At 41.3% G+C, this 13,733-nt stretch overlaps 1 protein-coding gene across 2 annotated transcripts in view; it reads right to left on the bottom strand.

Annotated features, from left to right (window-relative positions):
• SLC35A3 (solute carrier family 35 member A3) overlaps nucleotides 1-10,201 on the bottom strand; it is a 42,451-nt gene extending 32,250 nt beyond the window's left edge. Inside the window, exon 1 of one of the 2 annotated variants that reach the window (XM_018045813.1) lies at nucleotides 9,820-10,201. In XM_018045813.1, the coding sequence (XP_017901302.1) occupies nucleotides 9,820-10,092 (273 nt within the window). In that variant the 5' untranslated portion in view covers nucleotides 10,093-10,201. Of the gene's footprint in view, nucleotides 1-9,353; nucleotides 9,533-9,819 lie in introns of those variants that run through there. The other variant, XM_018045815.1, reaches the window with a different exon arrangement.

Below are 13,733 nucleotides of genomic sequence, written 5' to 3'. Positions count from 1 at the left end.
ACAGATAGCTGTGAAAAGAAGAGAAGCGAAAAGCAAAGGAGAAAAGATATAAGCATCTGAATGCAGAGTTCCAAAGAACAGCAAGGAGAGATAAGAAAGTCTTCCTCAGCGATCAATGCAAAGAAATAGAGGAAAACAACAGAATGGGAAAGACTAGAGATCTCGTCAAGAAAATCAGAGATACCAAGGGAACATTTCATGCAAAGATGGGCTCAATAAAGGATAGAAATGGTATGGACCTAACAGAAGCAGAAGATATTAAGAAGAGGTAGCAAGAATACACAGAAGAACTGTACAAAAAAGATCTTCATGACCCAGATAATCACGAAGGTGTGATCACTCCCACTCACCTAGAGCCGGACACCCTGGAAGGTGAAGTCAGGTGGGCCTTAGGAAGCATCACTATAAACAAAGCTAGTGGAGGTGATGGAATTCCAGTTGAGCTATTTCAAATCCTGAGAGATGATGCTGTGAAAGTGCTGCACTCACTATGTCAGCAAATTCAGAAAACTCAGCAGTGGCCACAGGACTGGAAAACGTCACTTTTCATTCCAATCCCAAAGAAAGGTAATGCCAAAGAATGCTCAAACTACCACACAACTGCACTCATCTCACACGCTAGTAAAGTAATGCTCAAAATTCTGCAAGCCAGGCTTCAGCAATACGTGAACCGTGAACTTCCAGATGTTCAAGCTGGTTTTAGAAAAGGCTGAGGAAACAGAGATCAAATTGCCAACATCTGTTGGATCATTGAAAAAGCAAGAGAGTTCCAGAAAAACATCTATTTCTGCTTTAATGGCTATGCCAAAGCCTTTGACTGTGTGGATCACAATAAACTGTGGAAACTTCTGAAAGAGATGGGAATACTAGACCACCTGACCTGCCTTTTAAGAAACCTGTATACAGGTCAGGAAGGACAGTTAGAACTGGACATGGAACAACAGATTGGTTCCAAATAGGAAAAGGAGTATGTCAAGGTTGTATATTGTCACCCTGCTTATTTAACTTACATGCAGAATACATCATGAGAAATGCTGGGCCAGAGAAAGCACAAGCTGGAATCAAGATTGCTGGGAGAAATATCAATAACCTCAGATATGCAGATGACACGACCCTTGTGGCAGAAAGTGAAGAGGAACTAAAGAGCCTCTTGACGAGAGTGAAAGAAGAGTGAAAAATTTGGCTTAAAGCTCAACATTCAGAAAACGAAGATCATGGCATCTGGTCCCATCACTTCATGGCAAACAGATGGGGAAACAGTGCAAACAGTGTCAGACTTTATTTTGGGGGGGCTCCAAAATCCCTGCAGATGGTGACTGCAGCCATGAAATTAAAAGACGCTTACTCCTTGGAAGGAAAGTTATGACCAACCTGGACAGCATATTAAAAAGCAAAGACAATACTTTGCCAACAAAGGCCCATTTAGTCAAGGCTATGGTTTTTCTAGTAGTCATGTATGGATGTGAGAGTTGGACTATAAAGAAAGCTGAACACAGAATTGATGTCTTTGAACTGTGGTGTTGGAGAAGACTCTTCAGAGTCCCTTAGACTGCGAGGAAATCCAACCAGTCCATCCTAAAGGAGATCAGTCCTGGGTGTTCATTGGAGGGACTGATGTTGAAGCTGAAACTCCAATACTTTGGCCACTTTTTGTGAAGAGCTGACCCATTTGAAAAGACCCTGATGCTGGGAAAGATTGAAGGCGGGAGAAGGGGACGACAGAGGATGAGATGGTTGGATGGCATCACCGACACAATGGACATGGGTTTGGGTGGACTCCAAGAGTTGGTGATGGACAGGGAGGCCTGGCGTACTGCAGTTCATGGGGTCGCAAGGAGGCGGACATGACTGAACAACTGAATTGAACTGAACTTAATAAGACTCATGTTACAAAATGCCACTGCTGCTGCTGCTGCTAAGTCGCTTCAGTCGTGTCCGACTCTGTGCGACCCCATAGATGGCAGCCCACCAGGCTCCCCCATCCCTGAGATTCTCCATGCAACAACACTGGAGTGGGTTGCCATTTCCTTCTCCAATGCATGAAAGTGAAAATTGAAAGTGAAGTCGCTCAGTCGTGTCCGACTCTTCACGACCCCATGGACTGAAGCCCACCAGGCTCCTCCATCCATGGGATTTTCCAGGCAAGAGTACCGAAGTGGGTTGCCATTGCATTCTCCAACAAAATGCCACTAGTAACATTTAAAACTGGCTTTTTATAGTACATATGAATTTAGAAAAACCTTATCTACCTTTTATAGAAAAACTAGGCAGAGTAGGTATAAAGTCATGTGTGGACATGTCCTTACTGGAATAATTTTCTTTTTTAGCATTTATCTGACATGATCTAAAATTCCAGCGTTATTTTAACTCTGTTTCCTACTATATTACCTGACTTACCAGAGCTTTTCAATTAAAGTGCTTATCTCCAGGAAGCAACTGATTCTTTGGTTCCATATCGGATGGTATCTCCGACATGAATGATAAACTAGTAAGAGTTTTGGGTAGGCAATCTGGATTGAGCAGCTGAGTTAAACTTTAGCTTATAAAATAAACACTCATATTTATATACCAAACACTTTCAAATTTATATAGCAGAAGACACTCAAAAACCAATCATTAAAATACATATAAAAAAACCATGTATAATCACAGCACTATACTCCTTCATTAAAGGAAACAATTAAGTTTAATGTACTTAGGATACACCTGTCTTTCAGACAGGTGAAATCTAATGTTAAGCTACCAATTCATATTGATCTGAACTCTAATAAATTCATACACACATCATTATCAACTACTAGTTGATGATGTTCAAGCTACCTCAGTAACCCAGACAGGTCTACAATTTACTCTTCAGTTTTTTATAATTTCACAGACATACACAAATCCACAGCAGATTGTTATCAAATAGAAACTTCCTTCTCTAATAAAGGGAGATAAACTCAAAAGTTATACTTCATAGCTACCGAAGGATTAGGCTTTAAGGGAGAGAATATTTCAGTTGATTCTAATTATTTGTCCAGTCATTTATCCTACATACTTTCAACTGAGTTTGATACAAATTATATCCATTTCAAATATAACTGAGGCAGCCCAGACAGCGTTATGTGGGACACAGGGTTTGATCTGTCTGACCCATTCTACATACTTTCAACTGAGTATGATACAAATTATATCCATTTCAAATATAACTGTGGTAGCCCAGACAGCGTATGTAGGACACAGGGTTTATCTGTCTGACCCTGAATATTCTCATTTAAAAGGTGGTGATGGGAAACAAAATATGCTCTTCCCCAAATATGCTACTTTGACATATTGAGTAGTAGGTATTAAAATGCAGGGAAACCTCTCTGAATTTCCCTTATCTGCTTAAACATAAATCCTCTAAAAGGAAGTCAACTGTCATAAATCCACTCCCCAAAGGAGCTTCATCAACCAAGGAAGACTGACTATGAATCACAGGAGAGGAGACTAAGAGAGGAAGGTAAATTCTCACACTGTCCTTTACAAATTCAGATTAGCAGGAGAGAACATTTGTAAATATTCATTCTCTGAATTGCAACTTTGTATATAAAATGGTTTTGGTGTATTCATTGTTTATTATTCTATTTATTTTTGGCTGTGCTGGGTCATTGTTGCTTCATGGGCTTTTCTCTGGTTGCAGTGAGCAGGGGCTACTCTCTAGCTGTGGTGCAAGGGTTTCTCATTGCAGTAGCTTCCTTATTGCGGAGCACAGGTTCTAGGGCACACGGGCTCAGTAGTTGCAGTTTCTGGGCTGTAGAGCATAGGCTCAGTAGCTGTGGCCCACGCATTTAGCTCTGCGGAATGTGTGATCCTCCAGGTACAGGGACCAACCAATCCTGCATTGTTGTTGCTGTTCAGTTGCTAAGTCATCTGACTCTTTATGACCCCACGGACTACAATGTGCCAGGCTTCCCTGTTCTTCACCATCTCCCAGAGTTTGCTCGAATTCATATCCACGAAGTCAGTGATGCCCTCTTCTCCTTCTTATATCAGTCTTTCCCTTTATCAGGGTCTTTTCTAATGAGTCAGCTCTTCACATTAAATAGCCATAGTATTGGAGTTTCAGCTTCAGCATCAGTCCTTCCAATGAATATTTAGGATTGACAGGTTTGATCTCCTTGCTGTCCAAGGGACTCTCAAGAGTTGTCTCCATCACCACAACTCAAAAGCATCAACTTTTTGGGACTTAGACTTCTTTATGGCCCAACTCTCACATCTGCACATGACTACTGGAAAAACCATCAGTTCAGTTCAGTTCAGTTGTTCAGTCGTGGAAAAACCATAGCTTTGACTATACGGACCTCTGACGGCAAAGTGATGTCTCTGCTTTGTAACATGCTGTCTAGATTGGCCATAGCTTTTCTTCCAAGGAGCAAGCATCTTTTAATTTCATGACTGCAGTCACTGTCCAGTGATTTTGGAGCCCAAGAAAATAAAATCTGTCACTGCTTCTACTTTTTCCCCTTCTATTTGCTGTGAAGTGACGGGACTGGGTGCCATGATCTTAGGTTTTTGAATGTTGAGTTTTAAGTCAGCTTTTTCACTCTCCTCTTACTTTCATCAAGAGGCTCTTTAGTTCCTCTTCACTTTCTGCCATTAGGGTGGTATCATCTGCGTATCTGAGGTTGTTGATACTTCTCCTTGCAATCTTGATTCTAGGTTGTGATTCATCCAGCCTGGCATTTTGCATGATGTACTCTGCATATAAGTTAAATAAGCAGGGTGACAATATACAGACTTGATATACTCCTTTCTCAATTTTGAACCAGTCCATTGTTCCATATCTGGTTCTAACTGTTGGTTCTTGACCTACATACAGGTTTCTCAGGAGACAGGTAAGGTGGTCTGGTATTCCCATCTCTTTAAGAATCGTCCATAGTTTGTTGTGTTCCACACAGCCAAAAGCTTTAGCACAGTCAATAAAGATGTTTTTCTGGAATTTGCTTGTATCTTCCATAATCCAAAGGATGCTGGCAACTTGATTTCTGGTTCCTCTGTCTTTTCTAAATCCAGCTTGTCATCTGGAAGTTCTCAATTCATGCACTGCTGAAGCCTAGTTCATGAACTGCTGAAGCCTAGCTTGAAGGATTTTGAGCATTACCTTGCTAGCATGTGAAATTAGTGCAACTGTGTGGTAGTCTGAACATTCACTGGCATTGCCCTTCTTAGGAACTGGAATGAAAACTGACCTTTTCCAGTCCTGTGGCCACAGCTGAGTTTTCCAAATTTGCTGACAGGCAGATTCTTTACCACTGAGCCACCAGGGAAGCCCACTCATGGTTTAGATTCTTGCCTTCCCAGGGACAGCTATTGCTTTCTGGTTTGTCTCATTTTGTGTCCTGAAAAACTGGGGTTGGTTTTCTGCCTGCTCAGGCATGCAGGTTATGATTCTTGTGTATGCAAGTAACTCAACTGTAAGGTTGGGGGCCAAAAAAATATGACCAGACAGAAGTGTGGGTTACATCTCATCTGCAGCTGGTGTCCTACTGACCACTGCCAGCTTGGGGTGGGGGTGAGATGTTATCATCTTAAAATTTTGTGTACCACAGAAATAATCAAATTTCCTTCTCCACTGCATTAGAATGAACTCTCACTAGATCCTTAACTATGACCATTTTTAAGTCTTCTCTCATTTACAAATAGTTACTGTTTTATTCTTACGCTTTCCTGAAGTTTGTCCAAAACATTTGTCTTCAAAAAGATTCAAGAAAATGACACTGACAAGTACTCTACATTACAGATTTGTAATAACTTTAAGATCATACCATTGAACTAGGTAATAAATTCTACAGCTCTAATGGAAAAAATTAATGGATTCATGAAACTACTAACCTTAGATCAAGCAAAACAGGAATAATTACATGGGACTGAGAAAATGATGAGAATGATTTTTAATTTTATTACTTTTTGTTAAAAACATTGCTAGCTCTTTAACACTTTAACAGACTGAAGGAAACCTTTTTTCTTAAACTAGAAAGCAATTTGGTAAATTATATCTTTGTAAACAGAACTGAATCATTTATTTATCTGTTTCTCCCTATGTGATTCTTCAAGAAATCAGAAATTAATAGTGAGTGTTCTTAATTTCATGACAATATAGTTATTTGCCTATGTTCAATAAGAATCTGTTTTCCTTGTGATAGGATACAATTGGAAACACTGGCTATACTGCCAAAGTTTTGACTGAGATGTCATATTTGAGGATAATATCAACTTTAAGGAATTAAAGTAGACTTTGTATAAAGTCCACCATTCTTTTGGTAAAGAATCTGCCTGCAATGTGGGAGACCTGGGTTCAATACCTGGGTTGGGAAGATCACCTGGAGAAGGGAAAGGGTTCCCACTCCAGTATCCTGGCCTGGAGAATTCCACGGACTGTATAGTCCATTGGGTCACAAAGAGTCGGACACAATTCCAACTTTCACTTTACAAGGTCAATGAAGCCCCTTCCAGAAAAACAAAAACAAACTAAAACACACACATACACATAAAACCCCTGGTATCTTGCTTTCATAGTTCCCAGCCATAACAGGTGAATAAGGAAGGTCATTTTCTGGTGGGTCCAAGAACTTAAGGATTTCTTAGGGACCTCAAGGAAAAAGAAGACAGAAATTCACTCAAATCTAAGTATTACAGGAGAAATCTGATAGTCAGTCCTTGGCTTGGCTTTCTGGGCTTGAGATACTTTCAAACGTCTGAGATTCCTTTTAAAAATTATAGCAAAGCAGATTTTTAAAAGTCTTTATGGTCAATTACTATTCTTACTGCATTTACATAAATAATCAGGCCAAGTTTAATGAGACTAGACTTATTTTGCAAACAAATTAGTCTTACTGTGACTATCTTTGGTAGAAGTAGAGAGGACTATAGAGAGAATATTTATGTTTCAGCAGCACACTTTTGTGGATATCAAATTCTACTGTAGTCCACTGTCTTTGAGGTTTTGTAATCTACATGTACACTGGATTGGATATTGAATTATTCTAGTTTCCCCCAATATCTAGTTATGACTCTCTAACCTAACATTTTGAACTTTCTCTACTCTGACTTGGAATCACAAAAGCTAAACACTGTCCTTTCCCCAAAGCCCTGCAAGCTGAAGTTAGACAACCTGGATAACTTATTATTTCTTCCAGTTTTATTGAGCTATAATTGACATTCAGCACCACATAATTTTATGTTGTACAGCATAATGATTTGACTTACATACATCGTGAAATGATTACAACAGTAAATTTAGTGAATATCAATCTTCTCATGTAAATTAAATAGAAAATATATATTTATGTTTTTTGCCTTATGACGAGAATGTTTATGATTTACTCTCAACTTTGATATATAAAGTACAGAAGTAATACTTACCTTTATCATGTTGTACATTATAGCCCTAGTACTTATTCACCTTATAACTGAAAGTTTTTGCCTTTTGACTACCTTCTTCCAATTCTACCCTACCTTCCACCCTGCCACCCTCTGGTAAGCACAAATCTGATGTCTTTTTTCTGAGTTTGTTTTTGAAGTACAACTGACATACAACACTATGCTAGTTCCTGGTATGCATCATGTGATTTGCTATTTCTAGATGTTTCTAAAGTAATCACCATGATACATATAGTCGCCATCTGCCACCTAAGATTTACATATGTATTGACTATATTCCCCACACTGTACATTTCCCACTTGTGACCATTTATTTTGTTACTGGAAGTTGTACCTTTTTATCTCTTCCACCTATTTCTCCCCTCCCTCCATCCCTGTATCCTCAGGTAACCACCTGCTTGTTCTCTGAGTTTATGATTCTATTTCTGTTTAGAATGATCACTTTTGTGTTGTAGTATAATCTTATTTCAGCTTTTTATTAATCTTATATTTGAAAATGCTTTTCTATGTTTTAGTACTTTACTTGATCCTCAAAGTAATAAATCTTTGAGGTAGTATAGATAACTTTCTCAAAAAATGATAGCAAAATGCTAATTTAACAAATATGATAAAATACTTATAAAGTGCGGCACACAAGAGAAGAATGTTTTGGACTGAAGATAGACTTTAGAGAGCTTTATAAGAAGGAAGTAGCAACTCCTAGTTGGAAAAGAAGTCCTGGGAATACTGTACAGCATGGTAACTATAGTTAATACTACCATATTGTATATTTGAAAGTTGCAAAAAGAGTAAACTTAAAATCTTAAAAGCTGTCATTACAAGAAAAATTTTGTATCTATGTGTGGTGATGAATGTTAACTAGATTTGTGGTGATAATTTTGCAATACATACAAATATCAAATCATTATGATGTACACTGGAAACTAATACAGAGTTATATGTCAATTACATCTCAATTTTTAAAAAAAGTAAAGGAGATGGCATTAAAGAATACCTTTTGCAAAGATGGACAGAATGATTTCTACAAAGATGGGAAAAAAGGTCTTCCTTGTAGGAAGAAAGGATGTAAGCAAAGAAGAAGGCACGTAGGCACAGAACATGCTCAGAAATTAACTTCAAAGTAACTATTATGATTGAGCTAAAAAACAGAACTTGTGGGATAAAATAATTTTTAAAAAAGAATGAAAGGGACGTGTTGATTTGATTGAAGTCAAGGACAGCTACACATTTTTGAAGAGCTTTGGTTGGTAACCTAAATAATTTTAAATTTAATCTGGATTCAATAGAAAGTCAGTTGAGTATGTCTGAGGAAAGAGAAACCAAGGAATACATAAGACCTCTGGTTTTGAAAAGCAGTTTCAAGGGGAGTTACTGGAAGGGAGATAGGCTGAGGGCAGCAAACCCAGCCACTGCCACAGAGCAAGTAAGAAGAGGCAAGAGAAGTCATGTTTAGCACAGAAATGAAAAAGAGAACAAGCAAACTGGGATGCTGAAAAAGTAGAATCAATACTTGGGAGGAAAGTTAGGACTAGGAATGTAAATTTAGAAGTCATGCTTTTAAAGGAAACAATCTGAGTTTACCAGCGAAAACGAGTAAGTGAACCAAGTGAGGAACTACCGAATTTCATTTTTAACTACCAAAGTTGAATGCTGATCGAAAACAAAAAAACTGCAGTTCCATTTTCAAATACTGCATGTAACAGAACATAATAAAAGATTCAGCCTTGTACCATAAAGTAATGAAACGTGTTTTACCAAGCATGGCCCCAGTACTACATTTAATATTACCCTTTAATTCATTTGAACCAGCGTCCCCTGTAGTTTAGTTGCTTTAAATAAAAGTTAATTAAAATCTTCCCTTCCTAAACACTCAGAACCCAACAAGCACACCTTTTCTGATAGGAATCCCACCTGGCCTCAGACAGCCTTTGCCTGCGTACTAGCCTTACCAAGGACAATCTTTCCATTTCTTGAAGTCCCTGAGGCTTCTTCAGCGCAGGGTCCCGGTCTCCAGGCTCGGCATTAGCCACAGGGCCGTACACCGAGCGGGAGCTCCAGGGCAGTTCTCAAATGGAATGACCGCCAGCCTGGCCCTCCGGCCACTCGGTTCCGCACGCCCCAGACTCTAAAGCACACACTGCCGTTTTCATTTGGTTGACACACCCCTTTCCTGGAGCCCTGTTCCTTCCTACACTCAGCACATTCCTCACGTCGTCCCTCGTACTTACAACGTGTCACTTCATCCACTCCCACCCGCACTCAGCTAGTACTTAAGGTATTCCACACCGTTCCCTTCACTCAGACAGACTTCCTATCAGCCCCGCGCCCGCTGCATCCTCCCGGAGCTGCTCCGGCCAAAGCTGAGGCCACCGGCCTGCCCGTGCCCGCCGCCACCCAGGAGCGCACCAGGCTCACCTTCCGCGAAGCTCGGCCGGCTGCGCGTACTCGGGGCGGCGGCTCAGCTCGGCCCGGCGCCCCGGGCTGCGGCGCCCGCCGGGTCCCCCGCGACCCTCGAAGCGCAGCGCCACTCGCTACTGCCGCCGTCGCTGCCGCCGGCCCGGTGCGGCCCAGGCGTTTCCGGGTTCCCGCGGTCCCGTCTCCCAATCGCTCCGGCTGCCGCCTCGGCCCGGGTGAACGCCGTTCCCGGCTCGGCTCTGCTGGTCCCAGCTTGGCACTTGCCAACTCCATCCCCAAGACGAGGACTTCAGAGGCTCCGCGGGCGACCCCCGGTGCCGGCTTCACTGTCGTGTCCTTGCCTGGGGCAGTGCCTCCTGCTATTTGTTTCCTAAAGGGACATAGCGGACGGAGTGACTCCAGCGGCGTGCCTCTGCCGGACTGCCTGGTGGCGAAGGGTATGAGACTGCGAAAGTAAAGTCAAAGTCCTTTGGGGGCAAAGAACCCTGAGAGGGAGTGAGGAGGTGGATCCAAGAAGCAAACAAACTGGGTTCTAGAAATGTCAGTGACAGTGAAAACTAACGAGATTCGCTCTGGCGCAGGCTGCCACTCATTTTTCTGGAAGGCTTGTTCGGTTGGAAATAACCGCTTCTCCCACTCCTGATGCTGAACAGAGCCTAAAGCAGCGCCATCAAATTAGTAGGGTAGGATTATTCCTTTCCTCTTAACACTACGCCGCTATGAATTAAGCCCGTGTCTATATTGCAAATGATTAAAACTACGTCGGAGAAAGACAAACGGAGAAAGCGAGCAGAAAAACAAAATTAAATAACTGTATTAGAGTAGAATGACTGGCTTTAAAATTTTGGCTCAGATGGAAACGAATCTGCCTGCAACGCAGGAGACCCAGGTTGGATCCCTGGGTTGGGAAGATCCTATGGAGAAGGAAATGTCAGTATTCTTGCCTGGGAAATCCCACGGACAGAAAAGCCTGGAGGGCCTACAGTGCATGGGAGTTGCAGAGTCTGACACGACTTGAGCGACTAACACTCATGATCTTGAGAAATTTCCTGGATGGTGGAATATATCTTAGATTTTCATGTTTGTTCTAAATATTTTGGAAGTAAAATGTGCCTGATGCATAATAATAATAATAGCTAGGCACTATTCTAAGATTAAGATACAGAGAGAATATATAATGAATCTCTTCCTCCGTTTGTAAGAGGGAAAAGATTTAAAATATTTTAGAAATACTTCAGCAGGAAAAATATACCTTATGACATAAATACAGGTTTTTTTTTAAGAGAAAAAGACTTTTTAGTCTGTTCAAAAAGTTTTAAAATGAAAAGGAGAGAAGTGGAGGCAATTATTCATTAGGAAAGAGTAACATGGTGCTTTGGCCTCTTGGAAGAGGACGAAAGTCTAAACAGACAAAAACAACAATGTAAACAGAGGGTTCAATATATTTATGACACCCACAACTGATGTAAAGATATGGGTTGCCAAACTGATGACCAAAAGGAAGTAATGCTTTCATTGACCTCTCCTAGCTTTACAATTTGTACTTAGATGCTAATGTAGTGGAAACTAGTTTAGGTACCCCATTATGTTAGCCCTTATTCTCTCTACCCATTCAACCTATACAGCACATGGTTGCACCTTAGTCCTATCTGACTGACTGTGACATCATGGACTATAGCCCCATGGACTGTAGCTCGCCAGGCTCTTCTGTCCATGGAATTTCCCAGGCAAGAATACTGGAATGGGTTGCCATTTTCTCCTCCAGGGGATCAAACCTGACGAGTCTCTGGAGTCTCCTGTATTGGCTGGCAGATTCTTTATACTAGCCCCACCTGGGAAGCCCAACATATAGATGTTTATAAAGTTTTCCCTCTCTTTCTTGCTTAATAGCACTGTGAAAACGATTGCCCTCTAGCTAAGGCTGTACCATCCACCTAATGTTTAACCCTCCAAGAGGACACTCCCTATCACTGCTTTCCACTGGGAGCATTCTTCATTCCAGAAAGAATGTCATGGCTGACCACCAGAACCTGTTCTGAATCACCTAATGCCAGCTCTAACATCTCAATATCCCCAGGAGGAGAAGAATGCAAGAACACATCAGCCCTAATCCTCATCTTCAGCCCCTTTTACCACCAAAAAACTGTAAGACCTCTTCCAGCTTCCCCAGAGAAGGAGAGCACAGTCTTGAGAGCATTAACTTTCAAGCTTTTTACGCTCTCAAGCCCCACTGCTCCTGGCAAAGTAATAAAGCTACTGCTTTCTCCAAAGCACTGTCTCTGTATTTTTACTTGATGTCGGTAAGCGATAATACTGAACTGCTTTCGTTTCCCTGTATATACCCCTCATAGCACCTATTCCAGAGAAGGCAATGGCAAACCACTCCAGTACTCTTGCCTGGAAAATCCCATGGGCGGAGGAGCCTGGTAGGCTGCGGTCCATGGGTTCGCTGAGAGTCGGACACTATTGAGCGACTTCACTTTCACTTTTTGCTTTCATGCATTGGAGAAGAAAATAGCAACCCACTCCAGTGTTCTTGCCTGGAGAATCCCAGGGATGGGAGAGCCCGGTGGGCTGCCATCTGTGGGGTTGCACAGAGTCGGACACGACTGAAGCGACTTAGCAGCAGCAGCAGCAGCAGCACCCATTCCCATTCCTCATACTCTAAGTTGAATGTTGAATATGTTTCCACTGCTCCTGCTTACATTTTTTATGGCTAGTTCCACTCATTTTTCAGCTCTCTGTTCAGGTATTATCAAAAACTTGAAGCTTTTTCTCGCCTCCTTCCTTCCAGGGATCTGAACTCCTGCTCTATGGTTCCAGAACATCTTGAGGCATCTTGTACACTTCTAAATAATTTTACTTCACTGTACTGTGATCTGATCTATATTTCTCCTTTCTGCCCAACACTCTCCATGAGGTAAGTGCTATCCTATTTACCTCCAGATCTCCAGCACTTGGCACAGTGCTTAGCATGTAGTAGAAACTCAACACATATTTCCTGAAAGGAACTAAACTGGTTGGTAATGATGGTGAAGACAAGCCAGACAGTATAAAACCTCACCAGGGAAGAATGGCCAGCATAGCCTAAACTGCAAGTCTAGGCATCCAACACAAAGAATTCAAGTCAGCACCTAAGGTCTGAAGCTCTTTTAATAATAATAACCCGATAAGGTTTTTACCTCTGAGTAGTTTGCTGTATCAATCTCATTTAACCCTCACAATAGCCCTATAAAGTAGGCATTAATACCTGTATTTTACCGAAGGAGAACATGAGACTTAGACTAAGTAACTTACTGAAGCTCCCATATCTACTGAAAAGTAAACTGGGATTCAAATCCTAATTTGTCTGCCTTTAAGTCCATGCATTAAAACTCTACATTTAGCTGTAGTAGAACAGAAAAGGAATGAACACTGTATAGGACAAAAGGTGTCTGTCAGCAAAAGTAGCAATAGGGGTAGGAGTATCAGTGAAAAACAGAGATGACCATGAAGGAAGAGAGGAAAACAGCAACCTGGGGGTACTGGGGCAGAGGACCAGCTTTGGGTTTTCTATGATAACAGATCTGAAAGGCAAAATTTTGACACACCTTAAAAGACAGACAAATGAGAATAACATATTAGTCCAAGGGCAGCCAGAGTGAAACAGGACTGTGTTTCTCACTGGTGCTTGATTAGGGTTGCCAGATGAAATACACGTCTAGTTAAACTTGAATTTCAAATAAACAGTGAATAATTGTTTAGTATTAATATATGCAATACGTGGGGCTTCGCAAGTGGCTCAGTGGTAAAGAATCAGTTTGCCAATGCAGGAAACACCGGAGATCTGGATTCAATCTTTGGGTCGAAAGATCCCCTGGAGGAGGAATCCTTGTATTCCAGTATTCTTGCCTGGAAAAATTCCATGGACAGAG

This window comes from Capra hircus, chromosome 3, assembly GCF_001704415.2.
Source record: "Capra hircus breed San Clemente chromosome 3, ASM170441v1, whole genome shotgun sequence".
Classification (NCBI taxonomy): domain Eukaryota; kingdom Metazoa; phylum Chordata; class Mammalia; order Artiodactyla; family Bovidae; genus Capra; species Capra hircus.
This window is presented reverse-complemented; position numbering and strand designations above follow the sequence as displayed.